At 43.0% G+C, this 16963-nt stretch overlaps 2 protein-coding genes across 2 annotated transcripts; both read left to right on the plus strand.

The window, feature by feature from the left end:
• Window positions 1–9206: 9206 nt before the first annotated feature.
• Window positions 9207–10867, plus strand: LOC145437714 (uncharacterized). The gene has a single exon (XM_080314995.1). The coding sequence runs from the start codon at window positions 9635–9637 to the stop codon at window positions 10865–10867; it is 1233 nt and encodes a 410-aa protein (XP_080171121.1). The 5' UTR covers window positions 9207–9634.
• A 340-nt stretch (window positions 10868–11207) lies between these two features.
• On the plus strand, window positions 11208–12467 carry LOC145441910 (uncharacterized). The gene is made up of 4 exons (XM_080319865.1): window positions 11208–11437; window positions 11492–11569; window positions 11625–12031; window positions 12089–12467. Exons 1-3 carry the CDS (start codon window positions 11251–11253, stop codon window positions 11825–11827), a joined length of 468 nt encoding a protein of 155 aa, XP_080175991.1. The 5' UTR covers window positions 11208–11250; the 3' UTR covers window positions 11828–12031; window positions 12089–12467.
• The last annotated feature ends 4496 nt before the right edge of the window (window positions 12468–16963 follow it).

Here is a 16963-nt window from a genome sequence, read left to right on the forward strand (position 1 = left end):
TTTACAATGACCGGTTTGACCTCGCATCAGTATCGATGATTCTTTGCCTAAGAGTCGCAGTGGCGGTGAAACCTCGCACAGTGTTTAGCACAGTGTTTACTGCATTTGTCTTACTCTTACAACAAGCTAACCAGGGTTCATGCCACAACCTAGAAACCAGCCATCGTCGATGTGTGAAAGTTATGTTTTGGAATAAAACGTGTCGGATTCACATCAAAGTGATATTGCAGGATTAGATAAAGACCTCCGCACAGCTAGTTCAGTTAGGGATAGGGAGTCGGCAGTACATTTAATCTCATGTGACTTGCAGTACGGTCAAATGTATGGACCTACAATACATACTTTGTGCGGCACACCTGTGTTGCAGTGGCATTAACCCGTTGTGAATTGTTTGATTCCTTGCACCAAAGATGGGGTTGCTGACCTTCTGCGATATCAAATATTTATATCGATTAGAAACTGCCATATCTTTTCAACCCACTAAAACAATATTTTATACCCCATTCAAGTCTTTCACAAATCTCTGGACGTTTAGTCGATTGGCAAAGGCATTCGTCAGTCAGATCAGGACAATCGAACTTTCCATCGCATACTTTGCTGATAGCGACATTTTTTGGACAACTTCCAAAGCAGCGCATCCCAGCGTTGTCAAGACGATCTCGAATAAATTTCATTTATCAAGTCTCTATTCGATGATCATCAAATGTTCACTTCGACAAATATCAATTCATTTGCGTTGATTACATAAGACAAGAGTATGTGGAATCTCTTATGTATCCTGTAAGACTCTTAAATTGATACCTGTAACTACTGACCTTTCATGCCGGGTCTAGTCATCGACCACCAGACAATAATTACAGATAGCATTTCAACAATTGCACATGTCAATAGGAATGAGATTCTCAAACCTTCAAATTCAAAGTTAATTTGATTCCGTTCGCCACATACAATGTTTTAGTAACCCAGCGACCGTTCATTATGAATTTGTAGACAATTTTGCAATGATGTACAGTGTACAGTTTACGTCATTCTCTTCCCAGCATAACAAGTTCGTACTTACCCAAGAAAAGTTTGATATTGATTATTACCTTGCATTCTCTCTCCACAGAAGCATTCATCCACATCTGTTAACAGTAAGAATTCATTCTATTTAACGACTACATGCTACGTAAATAACAATTGTAGGCAACCCCAGGCACTTTTACTATGTCTCTGTCGGATATCTTAATAAACAAATTTAGTCAACGGAATGCGATGGCGTCATAATCAGACATGGGGTGATTACTTCATGAATGTAATCGATTGCGATTACGACTACTTCCGATTTACGCGGTTACTATTACGATTACGATTACAGCAAAAACAGGAAGTAGTCGACTACGATTACATTGGAAAAGTAATCACGATTACTCACGATTACATCAACTTTGCATTGCAGAAGTTATATTGGAAAACAATACGTGGATTGCGCTGAAAAGGCGCATTCCTTTAAAAAAGATGCGTCATTTGCTTGACTGCCGCACCCCAAATTTCCCAATATGGTGGTGAGCGAGCTCGAAGGGGTTTCAAGAGTATTTCGTAAACCAACATAAATTATAGAGTGTTCTCGAGAGATTTAATTAACTTGAAAATTCTTTTTAGATAAGCTTGATTTTGTAATGCATACGTCTCCCCCTCAACAAAAATGCATACATAATTTATAGTGGGCTTGTATTTAGAACAAATGGTTGTTGGAAACACATTGTTTAAAACATGATTTAAGCAGTGTTATAAATAAAGGCTTTAAAAAAACTAAATTGTGTTTTTTTAAGTTGTAAAATCATGCCATAATTGCGTAAATGCTTTCCACAATTATCACCCGATTTAGCCGACGTACATCGATATGGGATGATTGGATCCCCTAAAAATAGTCCGTTCAACAGTTATAATACCGATATTTCGTCAAAGAAGTTATATTTACCCTATATTTTCAATTGTCAATATCAATCCACATTCCTGACGTAATGGCTTAAAACAACAACAACAACAACAATAAAAAACATGCTTAAACATGGGCCTTCTTGCAAACAAGCTCGTTTTAAATTTATTTTTGTTTTAAATGCAACCCTAATTTATAGCAATAGGCATTTAAGTTCCAGTCAATACCGTGCCATGACACACCAAAATACATGTGCAATTTCGATAAACACGCAACTTCACGAAATGTGCTACTAAAGAAAGACCTTGGCTGAAACTTATGGTATGTGTCTATTTTCAATAGCCGCGCTGGGTGAGCGTGACTAATTCCGGTCCTTCCAATCCGAGCCCACATTGCAAATGCCACCCGGACACCCACAGACCATTAAAGACATGACAATGTGTGTGTGCGTCTCACGAAAGTTTTTCTTTTAGTCTGCTACCTCAGGAATACAACTATATCTTTTGATTATATAACAGACCGGAAGTCACGAATTAACAACCTACACTAAAGTAATTATAACAAGATAACAGACGTTATAATTATGAATTACGTACCACCTCCTCTACAGGTAAATCTGACCATCGGAGGCAGAGAGAGATGAATAAATAATAATAGTAATGCGATTACCAATATTATTGACGAAATTCAATCTCCAACTCACATTTATCACCCTATGGGGTCAAAGACCAACGTTTGGACTAGGGGACGAATAGTTGTTTTGGTCCTGATTCTAGCTACAACCCACGCCAACATGATATATATGGCCATTGCTATGGCGGCAGGTCCCAATGTTGAGTAAAGAATTATGACATAACGATTGGCGCATGTTTCAAGGAGTGTCATATGAGCAGAACATAAAATTCTGCCTTCAACTTAATACAGATAATGTACTGCAAGCTGCCGCTACGAGAAACGGCAGACACGGCCCGGATATGATAGACATCATCAGCTGTTGACTTTTATTGCTTCGTTGTGGAAACCGTAATGTTTTATTTGACGATTACAAAATTTCAAATCTCTGTCCGGTGTACTTAGGCTACGTACTACATGGGCCTACTGCTCGCCGAGAAGCAACGGTCAAACTGCGTTCGCATAACCAAACATCAATACACAAGTTACTAGGTAGTGTGGTGATTAATTATCTTGCTGCGAAGTACTGGCGCGTGGTACGTGTTGATAACCTGATATACAGCACGGCGGGTGTTCTTACAATCACACGTATGTACGTGACGTGACGTACATCGAATATCTATTTACTGTGAATACTTCTTACGCAATGACTAGCAAAGCTAATAGGCTACTTCTGACGTAATATGAGCAATGACATTTAAAAATCAGACGTTTGAACCTGGTATAATACATCTTCCTTGTTCACGAATGCTCAGTTTATGTCATAGTCCTTGTACAAATAAAAACTAATCGTTCTTTCACAAAGAAATCGATTAGATATGGGATGTAGTCGATTACGATTACGAATATTTCGTAATTTTATCGAATGAAATCGATTGCGATTACGATTACTTGAAAATGCTGTCATCGTCGTAATTGATTACGATTACTAATAGCGATTACCCCTCATAATTACAATGATAAAAACTGCGCAGACTTTGGAAGTATGATTTCAGTTTTTTGTATCCGTTTGTTGTTTTGTAATCCCGTGCAAATCCTATCAAAAAGGAGTCAGGGTGCGAAGTCGCAAATATTAAAACTGCAGTAAATGTACTGGCATATTCAAAAGCCTTGGGCATCAAGCTTTATCCCAATTGAATTATTCTTTAAAAACCGAATTTACACCACTTGCCATTCACTCCTCCCATGCAGATAGCGGCGAGAGCGCTTCTCGATATCCTCTTTGGGTTGATTCTCCCGCTAGTATGCGATAGTAGTAAGAGAAATGTGCGGAATCCCCCCATTCGCGATTTATAAAGAACAAACAAACATTATCAAGATAATAAACAGTGTAAGAATTAGCTCATTATCAATTTAGCAGCAATACTTTTATGACCTTGTGTGCTGCAATCAAAAAAAAAGGGGGGATTGACTGAGATAAAACGAACAAAGAATCTCGATTGACCTTTGTACTCAGACTGGAGTCATTCTACTTGTACTTTTCCACTCCTGATTCTACCTCGCCTGACTTCTGGACACGAGACTTGTGTATTATGTATTATATTTCCCCCCGAACAGCAATGGATTGGCATTTAATTTCAATGGTATGCACTTACTAGTAATTTTTTATATTTCCCCCGAACAACAACAGTATAGTATTGTTATATTTCCCCCTACGAACAACAACAGTATAGTATTTGTTCCCTCGGGTCCGTATGTGAGATCCCGGCGCGTGTTTTAGGTGGATTGTCAACGCGCGTCCGGGCAGATGTATCGCCAAAGCGGATTATCGGTTACTTACGTTTGTCTGTGCAGAGTGACGCCTACGGTCTGTGTCATACTGGAAACGTACTCTACTTGTTATTGATCGAGATTGTAGCAGGGGAGATGATCTGTTAGGGTTATAAATATACGGGTCAACTCGAGTTCTCGAGAACACCCATGTAAATAAAGCCCTCGCTATTGTTACGGGTCACAGAGCACGGATCACGTGTCGACAATCGATCGAAGCCCGTCAACTGGTATTTTGAAAGCTCGCGGTATGGTGTATTATTGTGTATGGATTGTTGCGGTATTAGAATTGTGGTTACGGCTCGTTGGCGATGCGAGGATCAGGTTTATAGTATACTATAACTACTTAGCTCGGGTATGATACGACGCGCTGCTATTGCCCAAGACCTAATTCACGATAATCAATCGCGCTTTCGAAAATAGACATGCGGCCGCGTAGACTGTATAGCGCCTTTTGTTTTGTGATCCTCCCTGCTGTGCCGAGGAGCGATAATCTCGCTTTCGAAAACAGCCATGTCGCCTCGTAGACATGCACAGCGCCTTTGTCCTGTAATCCACCCCGCTGGGTCGAGGAGCTATTCTCTTTGTTCGAGAATGTTGGATATTGGTCTCGGCCGTCGCTTGGCCACTATACTGAATGCGAAAGTTGGTTATTGATTAACTATCACGCCGATTTCCCCCCCGGTTAATGCTACTGTCTCGCTCTGCTTTAATTATCACGGCGTATAGTACTCTCACAAACACGCGGTTTTACAATCTGATAACCTCTTTCCACGCCGCTTGAGTGAGATTGCTAAGTCGAGACGATAGCTGGTAGTATGGTATTGAAAGATGATGTATTCTGGCAGGCTAGAAAGTTTACCAACCCTAATCTCTGATAAATAGTGTCAGCAAAATAATCACATGTTTCTTTTATTTCATACATGAAACAGTTCATTCTTTGCAAATACGCGAATAGTCTTGTAAGAACAGCTCACGTTTGCCTGATCGGACTTGGACACGTAGATGGGTGACATCATAGTATTTGTCAGCAGTGAATAACGGTACAACACCCCAATTTTTCAGATCGACAGAAATGTCACCATTCACTAGTGCATATGAATGTAGCTGTCTCTCCGAGTTTGTGCCAATGGATTCAGAATCCGTGGCAATACAGAGACCTCTGTAATTAACAATCTTGTCATCGTACAAGCCTTTTTGGATATCTTCTGCGGACACGTACCGGAATTCAACCATCTCTGGGCTAGGTAAGCGTGCTTTGCTCTTTGTAACAGTAGAATTGCGACCAATGATTAATGACGGGGCATCAGTTCTTGCGTCAGCAGTGATCTTGATGTTACAGAAAGTCATAGTATGACCTTGTCTGTACGCTGTTTCGATGCAGTCCAGTAATTTGTCATTGAATATCACCCCTGGTAGAGATTTTTTACCATCTGTGATCGAGGCTTTCACATAAGTCATCTTGGGTCCATGTCGTCTGGTCGACGCCAATTGTACACGTCCATCGAAGCTGACTTGCATGCCATAGAAACTGGTGGCATTGTCGAAATTTGGAATATGAGACGGGGCAGCCCGTTTCAAGTCGGTATTCAACTTGCGCTTGGTTGCAGTATTTTCGTACGGGTTGTATTTACATGCCATGGTGTAATTATGCCTGTAAGTATGTCACTAGAGAAAAAGAGTCTTGTATTTATATTCAAATGGTTGGGGGAAAAAGGCCGAGTAGAGTGTCATAAAATTTCTTGCCGAGTTTTGCCGGCTCTGTTTAACTGTTTTAAGTACCTTCTTCCAATTGTCATGTAGCTCACAGTGTCTATAAGTAAGTGTAAATCGGGTATGCGAGTATGGCACTAGAGAAAAAAGAGGTTTGTATGTATATTCAAATGGTTGGGGAAAAGGCGAGTAGAGGGTCATAAAATTCCTTCCCGCGTTTTGCTGACTCTGTTAAACTGTGTTAAGTACCTTCTTCTGCTTGTCATGTGGCTACAGTGGCTATAAGTAAGCGTAAATTGAGCTTACCATCACAAATCTTGGCTCATAGCTATGGCTGATAACGGGATACCAGAATTGATGGAAGGTGGCTACCCGGTAGACCTACTCGATGCGATTAGTCCAGCAAATGATATTCCAGAAAATGTAGAAAATCCAGCCCAACCTCCTGCATTCCCATCCAGGCGTAGACCTGGGGGTGAGAGGTTTGGGAAATACAGTAGACGAATGATGGAGCACCTCAAGGCGACCGTTGTTGAGGCCATCGCAATCAGTCCATCTGAAGCGATCTTTACTATCCTGGGGGAAGTGGATGATATACTTTCGAGATCTAGTTTTCCATCCCATGAAACATTCACTCAAGATTATAACCGGATAGAACAAGAAATTTCGCAAATACTATCCCAGTCGAACGGACAGGATTTGCGTATGCAATTACCCTTGGAACGCATCATGCGTGCAAAAGTTACCTTTCTCAAAGAGATGTCAGCTGCCAGAGCCACCATGAAATTTTATACGAATGTGTAACTGTTTTTGGTGTACTATCATGTTTTTATCACATGCTTAAGTTGTAATATCATATGTATTTATGTGTGTTTTGTCCTACCTGTTATTGATTCTGTGTTTTTTTGTTTGCAGAATGTCTAGGCGGCGAAACCTTGTTAGAATTGTGTCTGATTTTACACAACCAAGCAGCTTGGGTATACCTGAAAATCTGATCGAGATCGTGGAAGAAAACTGGCACTCCATTCGCAGCTCAACACTCGCACCGCACAGTATACGCAGCTTACACAATTTTCGTATACTCGGCCGCAGCCCAAGTGACGTCATCAACGATCTAAAGGACATCTTCGTCTCACAACAGTATGGTTTTAGAATCAATTACGCTTTTGCCCACATACTTGGTAATGTTGAGACAAGCGAATTGAGATACTATCATTCGTCCGAGAACGCCGGTGTTATGTTGGATACACCTAAAATGATTTCTAATCGCAGTGACTTTGACCAATTTGTAGACAATATAGACTTGGCCGCGGGCTTCGAGAGTGCTCGCTTTCAGAGAGACGATACTAAATTTGATGTCTTGGCGGTCACAAACGTGACCTTTTATGTATACAAATCTGACTTCAGATTAATTGGGTGTAGTAGAATCGAAATCCCAAAGTCTATTGTGAATTCACATAGTGTTTTGGATTTAATGAAAAATCGACATGGTGTACCCTATGACGATCATTATTGTATATTTCGCTGTGTCGCTGTTATGCTTTGTGATGGTAATCATTATAGTGGTGACTTGCAGTCTAAAACACTCTCTCTGGTGGCACAATATTCCGCTTTATATGGGGACCCTGATTCTGGGGTATGTATGAACGATTTACATAAAGTCGAGTCATGTCTTAAAGTATCCATCTGTGTCTATACATTGAAAGATGGGGTCGGGTATATACTACGACACGGTGCTCGGGAGGGGTTGAAAATTCATGTTCATTTAGAGGGAGGGAGACATTTTTGTTATATTAAAAACTCGAACTTATATTGCAAGAATTATAGCTGTGAGACCTGTCATCGCCTGTTCAGTTCAAAATACTTTCTCCAACGGCATAATTGCTTTAAAGATATTCCTAACCACTACCGTGGGGGTATGTTCAAGCCTGAGCCTACTATATTTGAAGCGTTGGACGAGTTGGGGATAATTGTGCCCAAACCATCTCGTTTCTACCCGTATAACTTGGTTTTTGACTATGAGAGTATATTGCAAAAAGGCTCAACTCCAAACGACACTGCTAATGTGCACTATGTAGATCATCATATCCCGGCCGCGGTGGCCTTCGCATGTAATTACCCAGGGTACGAGACCCCAGAAGTACTGATTAGTGATGGCGACCCTGGGGCGCTGGTTGCTAGAATGATGTCACGGTTTGAATTGATCCAAAGTGAGTGTTTTGAGGCATTATGTCAACAATTTCATGATGTGTTGGAACGATTAGATTGTATTGCTGAAGAAATGCATACCGCTGAGCCGGATGTCAAGCGTATGAGCCCAGCAACCTTATTGAAACATCGTTTTTTGAATTATTTGAGTCAATTACCTGTATTCTTTTTCAATGGGTCTCGTTATGATATACCTTTGATTATCCCATATCTGGTGGAGTACTTATCAGACCCTATCAGTATTGTTAAGAGGGGGACGTCGTATATGTCTTTGTCGACTAATCGATTTCGATTTTTGGATGTGACCTTGTATCTTGGCGCCGGCACAAGTTATGACGCATACATACGTTGTCATAACTGTGCTTCAACGAAGGCCTTTTTTCCATATAACTATTTCACTGATTTATCGGTATTGGATGAAAAATGTCTCCCAGACCACATACATTTTTATAACAAACTGAAACGGTCTAATATAACTGATGAACAATATCTTTGGTGTCAATCAAAGTGGGCAGAACATAAAATGACTACTTTTCGTGACTATCTGTCTTTCTATGTCAGTTTAGATGTTGGCCCGTTACTGGAGGCCCTCACAAAGCATAAGCAACTCTTTGCTCGTTACTCAATTGACATGGCTAAACATGGTATATCATTGCCCTCTCTGGCATCACGGTTTGTGTTTAATAGCATACCACCTGTATTCACCTTGTTGAATCAAAAGTATAGTCATATACACACCTTGATACGGGAAAATCTACGTGGCGGGCTTTCTGTTGTTTCATTGCGATATGCAGAGGCTAAGGTCACAAAAATCAAACCCCAAATCTATGGTGATAACGCTCTACCTGTAGAACAGGTGCTAGGTCTGGACGCCAACTGTCTCTACCTCGATTGTCTTCGTTCTCGATTACCGGGGGGTTATCCTTGTCTGTGGTCACCTAATGAAGATTTTACTCTATTCTCCAGGACAAAAACGGCACCTCTCTATGGAAAAATGGCTCACCAATGGCTAAGCTACATTGCGCACTGTCGGGGGGTCAAAATCCAACATCAATTCAATGGTCCTGAGCATCGTATCGGCCTGCTCCAGATTTGCATTGATGGGTATTATAGGACCCCACAAGGGCCTGTTGCACTTGAGCTGTTTGGATGTTTTCACCATGGCCACGGCTGCGAGTTGGGAACCAGCCCGGATCGTCAAGCCCGCTGGGCCGCGACGCAGCGTAAAATCCAGTATATTCAAAAAGTGGGGTATAAATTGGAGTACATCACAGAATGTCAATGGGTCATTATGCGTCAACGAAGTGATATAGCTGCCTTTATTCAAACTCTCGAATTCAGTAAAATGGTGAAATGTCGGGTCCTTTCAAGGTCGAAACTCTTAGAGTTGGTGTCAAAAGATCAATTTTTGGGGCCGTTGAGGTCGACATTCATGTGCCAAGTCATCTCAAAGAGCATTTTAGTGAGTTCTGTCCCCTGTTCAAACATGCTTATGTAAGTCGTGATGATATAGGCCCGTACATGAAAGCATTTGCTGAACAACATGGTTTTTTGAAACGGCCACGGAAATTCTTGATTGCTACTCTGCAGGCCACAAAAACATTGTTAATAACACCACTATTGAAGTGGTACCTCGAGAACGGGTTAATCGTTACTAAGGTATATCAAGCTATCGAGTTTGAACCCATTGAATGTTTCAATTCTCTTGTAGATACGATAACCGAGGCTAGAAGACGGGCTGACGATGACCCGTCTCAGAAGCCACTGGGGCAGTTCTATAAAGACATTGCAAATTCCTGTATAGGTAAAACTATCTCGAATTGTACAAAATATTCTGATGTCAAGATTGTTAACCGCCAAAAAGCTATGGTCTTGGTAAATGACTCCAGATTTAAATCGATGATAGAGTTGTCACCAGATATTTTTGAGGTGTCCATGAAATTGAGAAGACATGTTTGGAGCCAACCTAACCACATTGGGTACTTTTTCTATGATTATGCGAAATTGGCCTTATTACGGTTCCATTCGTACCTGTCCACCTACCTCCTGCCCCGGTCCATTGAAGTAGCATACAGCGACACTGATTCTTGGTACGGAGCTATCTCCTCTGACAGCCTGCTAAAAGTTGTACGACCCGAAAAACAAGCAGAATTTTTTGAAAATTTTCACAAATATTTTCCAGCAATCGTCTGTGACGAGCACCGTAGCGAATTTTTGGCCAATCCTCTTTCGTTCAATGATAAACGTGCCTGTTGCAAAGCTCGTAATCGATATGATCAACGGACCAGTGGTCTTTTCAAAATTGAGGCACAATCGAATATTTTCGTTGGTCTGTCTGCAAAGACTTATTATTGCAATGAGGATAAGTACTCATGCAAAGGGCTCTCAAAAGTAAACAAACTGACTGCTGACATCTACCGGAAAGTGTTGTTTGAGAAAAAACCACATGGTGATGTGAATTCTGGTTTTGTGCGGAAGAATGCTTCCATTTATACCTATGAGCAATTTCGATCGGCCCTGTCTCACTTCTACTGTAAACGAATAGTCGAATCAGACGGTATTCATACGAGACCCTTGGAACTATGATTTTTTCGAATGTGCACTTTCCGTATTCTGTGCTTTTTTAAACCTGTTTTCGCATTATGCTCTCATGTTGACTCGAAATATTCTATGCATCTTGACCCTTTCCCAATAGTGCTCGTTTTCTCGTGTTGTTTACAGACGATAGCATTAACACCACAGGGTCAATAGCTTACAGCAGGTGGGGAAAAGCGTATTGTGTTTCACGATTGTATAATACAATGAGTTTTTTCTTTTCAGATTTTATCAGCATATAGAAGGAATCGTATAGAAAGAATCGTGGTGAGTTGAAACTATTATGATTTACCATAAATTGGAATCATAATTGTCTCAATTCTCAGATGGATCAATACATCGATCATGTAGAATTCTTTCCGCTTCGGGAGTACATGTCTGGGTACGATCATTTACCTCTATGCGAGCAGAAAGACAAGTTCGAGATTGGCGTTCTGTTTGGTCTGATCATACGACACGAATGTGGGGCAGACCGGGTGGAACTTTTGGCTGAGGTCTTGAGGATAGAGGCTTTGAACATGGACGTCAGAAGACTCAGAAACATCTTGGAGGAGATTGGGGGTGTGTAAATATGCTCTTAGCTCTCTGTCGTTGCTAAGGCACGTTTATTCATAGACACAAGAATATGCTGGCGTCCTCCTCGCCCGTCTCAGCTACAAGACCTGTCGAGTCGCATGGAATTCCTAAAAACAGGTGGGTTGTATATTGTGACACAAGTATGGAGTCTTACTATTATTTTATTTTATAGTGTTTCGGCGGCACGTCAAAGACATGTTAAAACGAAGACACTATTTTGCTGGCATACATTGCTTATCTTTTGGTGCTCACTGTGAAATTTTGTTCCATATTGAACGCTTTTTCTATCATCAACGCCTGTCGCTTGCGACTAGTTTTCGAAGGCGGCGTTTGAGTTTGTATTATGTGTGTTATTTTTGTTTTTTTCCCAGATGACTCATAACTCAGCTAGCGATTTCATTAGTCATGTTTGCGGCCAGCTTTCACTCAATAGACTTCACCGCGACACCCAAGCCAACTGGCATCGTGTCTCTGTGCTGAAAGATATTCTGCTGGAAGACAATCTGACCGATCAGCAAACTACTCACTTCAAGAAAGAGTTGCAGGATCGTCTACACATTGCCACCATCTTGAGACCAGGTAACAAGCAGTAATAGTCATTACCCGACACATATGTAGCTATCTTTTGTCTTCTAGAATGGATGAGCTTTCGAGACGACCTGTTGAGGTGTGTGACGGAGCTGCAGTTTCTACCTGTGTTCACGTATGAAGGCGATGGTGTGACGAGCCGACTGCTGACTGATGCCCGTATCCTGAATCGTCGTCAAGTTGGCTTCACAGACCCCACCGATCGTGCCGCCTGTAGCGTACAGAACCGCGATCAGTGCTTGACTCACAGAGGAAACGACAACAACCGATACCGCTTCATGAACCAGGGTTATCTCCGAACGGGAGAAGATCGTCGCGCCCCTAAATCCGTTGACACATCACCTACCGTGGTTGACGCCCCGTTTGTCGTGGCGACACCGCAGCGTGCCAGAGACATACATCAGTCGCCAGTGCTACCAAGACCGAATCTGACTGCCCCGTTTGTCGTGGCGACACCACAGCGTGCCAGAGACATACATCAGTCGCCAGTGCTACCAAGACCGAATCTGACTAAAATCGTAACAAAAAAGTCACACGGCCGGGTATCACCTTACCCTCGTAGACCTCGAGTCTTAGCCAGGACACCGCTGAGTCCTGATGATGCCTCGTCTTCTCGTATCGATTATGATACCTCGCTTCTGCTGTAAAAGGCGGTCTCGTGGACATTGTAAGATTCGCTGCGTGGACGGTTTGCGTGACGCTCAGAATCGGCATATTTTTTCGTGTACCTGTCCTTGTTATATATAGAAGTGTGTTTGTGAATACATGTCTCGTCACGTCAAAACAGCCTTGGTGATGGATTTCTCGACAGGGAGGGCATGTCTTTTGGCAGGACCGTCGTTTTCGGGGAAGAGCACTTTTATATTTAAAGTCATAAAAAATATCGATCAGCTTTCAAAGGGTCGTATTAAAAGAATTATCTATTGCTATACGGCTTATCAAGACTCCTTCAACGAGCTGCAAGGTGTTGAGTTTTACTCGGATCTCTCCATTTTGGATGAGTTGGCGACAAGCCGCCCCTGTCCTACTCTATTAATTATTGACGATAAAATGGAATTTTCGGACAGGGTGACCCCCTTCTTTACAGTGTACGCGAACCACAAATCGGTGACCACAATATTCGCGGTCCAAAATTTATATTTCCAGTCCAAAAGATCGAGGGACCTCAGTCTCAGCACCCAGTATTTGATTATCATGCGTAATCCTAGAGATCGATCTCAGATTCGAGTGCTTGGCAAGCAAATGTATCCGGGTAACTCCAAGTTTCTAGTTGACGCGTATGCCGATGCGACAAAGAACGCTCACGGGTACCTTTTTATAGATTTGACGCAAGCCACACCCGATTCTAGTCGTGTTAAAACAGGGGTGTTTCCTGGGGATGAACTCGTGTTGTACACGCCACTATAAATAGTGAAAGTGCCGGCGCTTTGACACTATATTCATAATGGCTCGGACCAAATCGCTGCCGAAACGTCACTGTTATATTAAGAAGCACGGCGAGACTTTGAAATTTCTGTCCAAGGCGTCGCCCGCGGTAAGGAAGGATATATTATTGGGGAGCTCTTCTGGTTTGGTGAAAGCATTTTGCGAAGTCTGTGTGAATGTTTTGAACGGCAATCTGAGACTGTCAAAACGCCATATACAAAATTTACACCCGCACAAAGACAAAATTCGAAAGCTGACAAGTAAAAAGTTGAGCCTGAAGACCAAGAGACGTGTATTACACGCCAACACCCAGCGAGGAGGCTTTATTAGTGGGATCTTGTCAATCCTGCCATTGGCGGCGTCGTTGTTGAAATCTGTTTTTGGCAAAAAATGAATTTCAAAAAAGTGATCATATCGCCTAACCCTCTAGCTCCCTCTAACGCGACTGATTTGAACTCCGAGTTGGACCGATCGATCAGCGCGATTTTGACTATGGACGTTTCGGCCGACAAGAAATTGTCCTTGTATAACTCTGCCATCTCAAAGTATAAAAGTCAACGGGGTCAGATCGACAAGCCTCTTCAGATGAAGATGACCAACACCTCCAACGGGTTCACGAACGATCAGATAGCCACTCTCCGCGAATTACTGCACGAAGTGAAGCCGGGTCGGGTCACCTCGAAAGTAACACCGAAAGCCCCGTCGTCTCCAAGCACCCCCACCACAAGCAAGATAGCTAAAACATCACCGCCACTGCAAGAGATCATCAAACGTAGCCGGCGAGCTAACAGGAAGCCGCCCCAGCTCTACGGGTCGTGGACGGCCTACGACGATGACGAGTAAGGATAAATATTTTGATATCAAAGCGCCGGCGAGCTATCGCGGTAAATACTTACACCCCGACAAGAAGGATTTGAAACAAGAGGATAGCTACACCCTATTCTATCCGTATACAGGCAAATTTCAACGCCAGAAGACGATCGTCGGCGGGCCATTCATTCAGATCCAGAGTGACCTCATGGACTTGTCTAATATTTCTAGTAGCAATGACGGCTACCGTTATGTGTTGGTGTCAATTTGTTGTTTTTCGAAATATATGTTTTTACACGCGACGAAACGAAAGCGTCCGATAGATATGGTCGAGGGCTTCAACCAGGTATTCGCTCATAAGAGGCCACACGTCGTTCAGACTGATGCCGGGAAAGAATTTACCGGGTCGGTTATACAGAGGTTTTTTAGAGACAACCACGTCAAGCACTTTTTTACCAACAGCGACACTAAGGCTAGCATCGTAGAACGGGTAATCCGTACGACCCGCAATGTATTGAATCGCTACTTTGTCAAGAACCGCACACATCGCTACATCGACGTGTTGGGTGATATCGCAGAGAGCTATAACCAAACGTATCACACCGCGATTTTAATGCGACCGTCGGAGGTTACCAATAGCAACGCGTCTCTGGTGTTCGATAGACTATACAACGGAACCGGACCTCCGGTGTCACCCAAGCTACCCGTCGATCAACCAGTGAGAATTACCACCCGACGTGCCACGTTTGCGAAAGGTACAGCGGGGTCTTGGACTCGCGAGATATTTTACGTACACACATGGAAATGGGGGAGCCCCGCTACGTACACCATCCGAGATTATAACGGGGACGTGATTAGTGGAACATTCTACGAAAGTGAATTGCAAGCCATCGATAAAAAAGACGATGTCTATCGCGTAGAATCGATACAAAAAGTGAGCGGTAGGGGGCGCAAGCGGAGATATCTAGTGCGCTGGGAGGGTTACCCAAAATCGATGGACTCTTACGTCGACGGCTTTGTATAAAACAGAGACGGGGACTCGACCGTGGTAATCATGGATTTATCGCAGCGGGTACGTTACGGATACCTTTGGTGGTTCTACAGCTCGCGATACTGTTTTTTATCGTGGGGGTAACTGTTTATAACTTATTCACCGAGACCCAGACGGATCTATCTTCGTTAACTAGGGTACTGTCTCTCCAAACCGCCGACGAGGATGTCTCTTCTGGTTTTACCGAGTAATTCTTCAATGAGCGTTTTTAAGGCAAACACCGCGAACGATTTTGTAACCCAACTATTCTCCGAGTTAAAATATGATACAGAAAGATATGAGGCAGGGCTTGCGGAAGTCATGTTCCCAGTGAGCTTCCAGCCCACGTTCACGGTAGACCACAAGCGTGCGGGTATCGAATTTTCTGACAGGGGTCATCGCTACGTGTATTACATCCCGGCCGGCGAGTATCGTAGTGTCCCAGATATGTTGGAACAGTTCCGCTTGCGATACGAGAAAGAAATTACAATCAAGCGATATTCCGGTGGCGTGTTCGGCTTGAACTTTGAGTATCTCAAGAGTCGATTTCCACAGGCCGACGAGCCCTTGATACGGGTCGAAAAAATCAGTGGTGCGGGTCCGCGTCTCATTAGCATCGAAGACACGTTTCCGCGTTATTTTACAGTGGAACATCATGTTTTGAAAAAACAGAAACCAATAGAGTTCCTAATCAGGCCGAAAACCGTCGTGAAAGATGTAGACACCATCTATATATACACCGATCTGATCAGACCTCGTGTATTCGGGGGCGAGCTGGTACCTCTCCTTCGAAGCGTTCCGGTGACCGCGCAAGAAGGAAAAATACAGCACTGTGTATATGATAAACCTTACTTTTTCCCCCTGGCCAAGAGTAATATTCGAAATATACGAGTATATCTTCGTGACAAGAACAATAACCCTGTCGCGTTTAAAACAGCTCCCGTTACTGTGACTTTACTGATCCGTCGAGGAGCCGTCAAAGCGTTATGAGCTATATCACGATATTCGGAAGCGGACCCGATTTCACGGTTGAATTACCGGTTGAAATCGAATCGGAGGGTAAACAGATCGCTCTCCGAGAAATTAGCTTCAACCATGATTTTCAGGAAAGAATTGTGATCACAGAACCCACCCCGGCCCTGCGGTTCTACAATACGATTGTCAGACACGTCACGGAAGTCTACGAGTTACCCACCGGAGATTTTGATAATGTCGATCAATTAATGCAAAGAATTAGCGAAGAACTCGTGAACGGCTATCACTGGTACTTTACGCACAGCCAGAATCGATTGGTATGCGAGAGATATGCAATAAATTCGTGTCTGGGTAGGTCTATGCTAGGACCTTACGCGACTCTTAGCGACCGACAGGTCATTCACGAGCATCAAAGACACGATATCGACGAGATCATCGCGGATGAGGGGGAGGTTCCGATGCCTTTACGCTCGATTGAGCACGTAGAGTTCCATACAAAGATCGCTCCATCGATAGTAAAATCTCAGTATATATTTATATATTGCGATTGCGTGCGTCATCTCCCGGTAGGTGATTATATGTCCAGACTGCTACGAATCATCCCCGTTACGGTGCCGGAAATGAAACGACAGCACGTATCATTCAGGAAACCGTTTTACCTACCCGCCGATGCCAACAGCTTT

The sequence above is a fragment of the Botryllus schlosseri genome, chromosome 1 (assembly GCF_051294905.1).
Source record: "Botryllus schlosseri isolate E-star chromosome 1, Bs_hap1, whole genome shotgun sequence".
Classification (NCBI taxonomy): domain Eukaryota; kingdom Metazoa; phylum Chordata; class Ascidiacea; order Stolidobranchia; family Styelidae; genus Botryllus; species Botryllus schlosseri.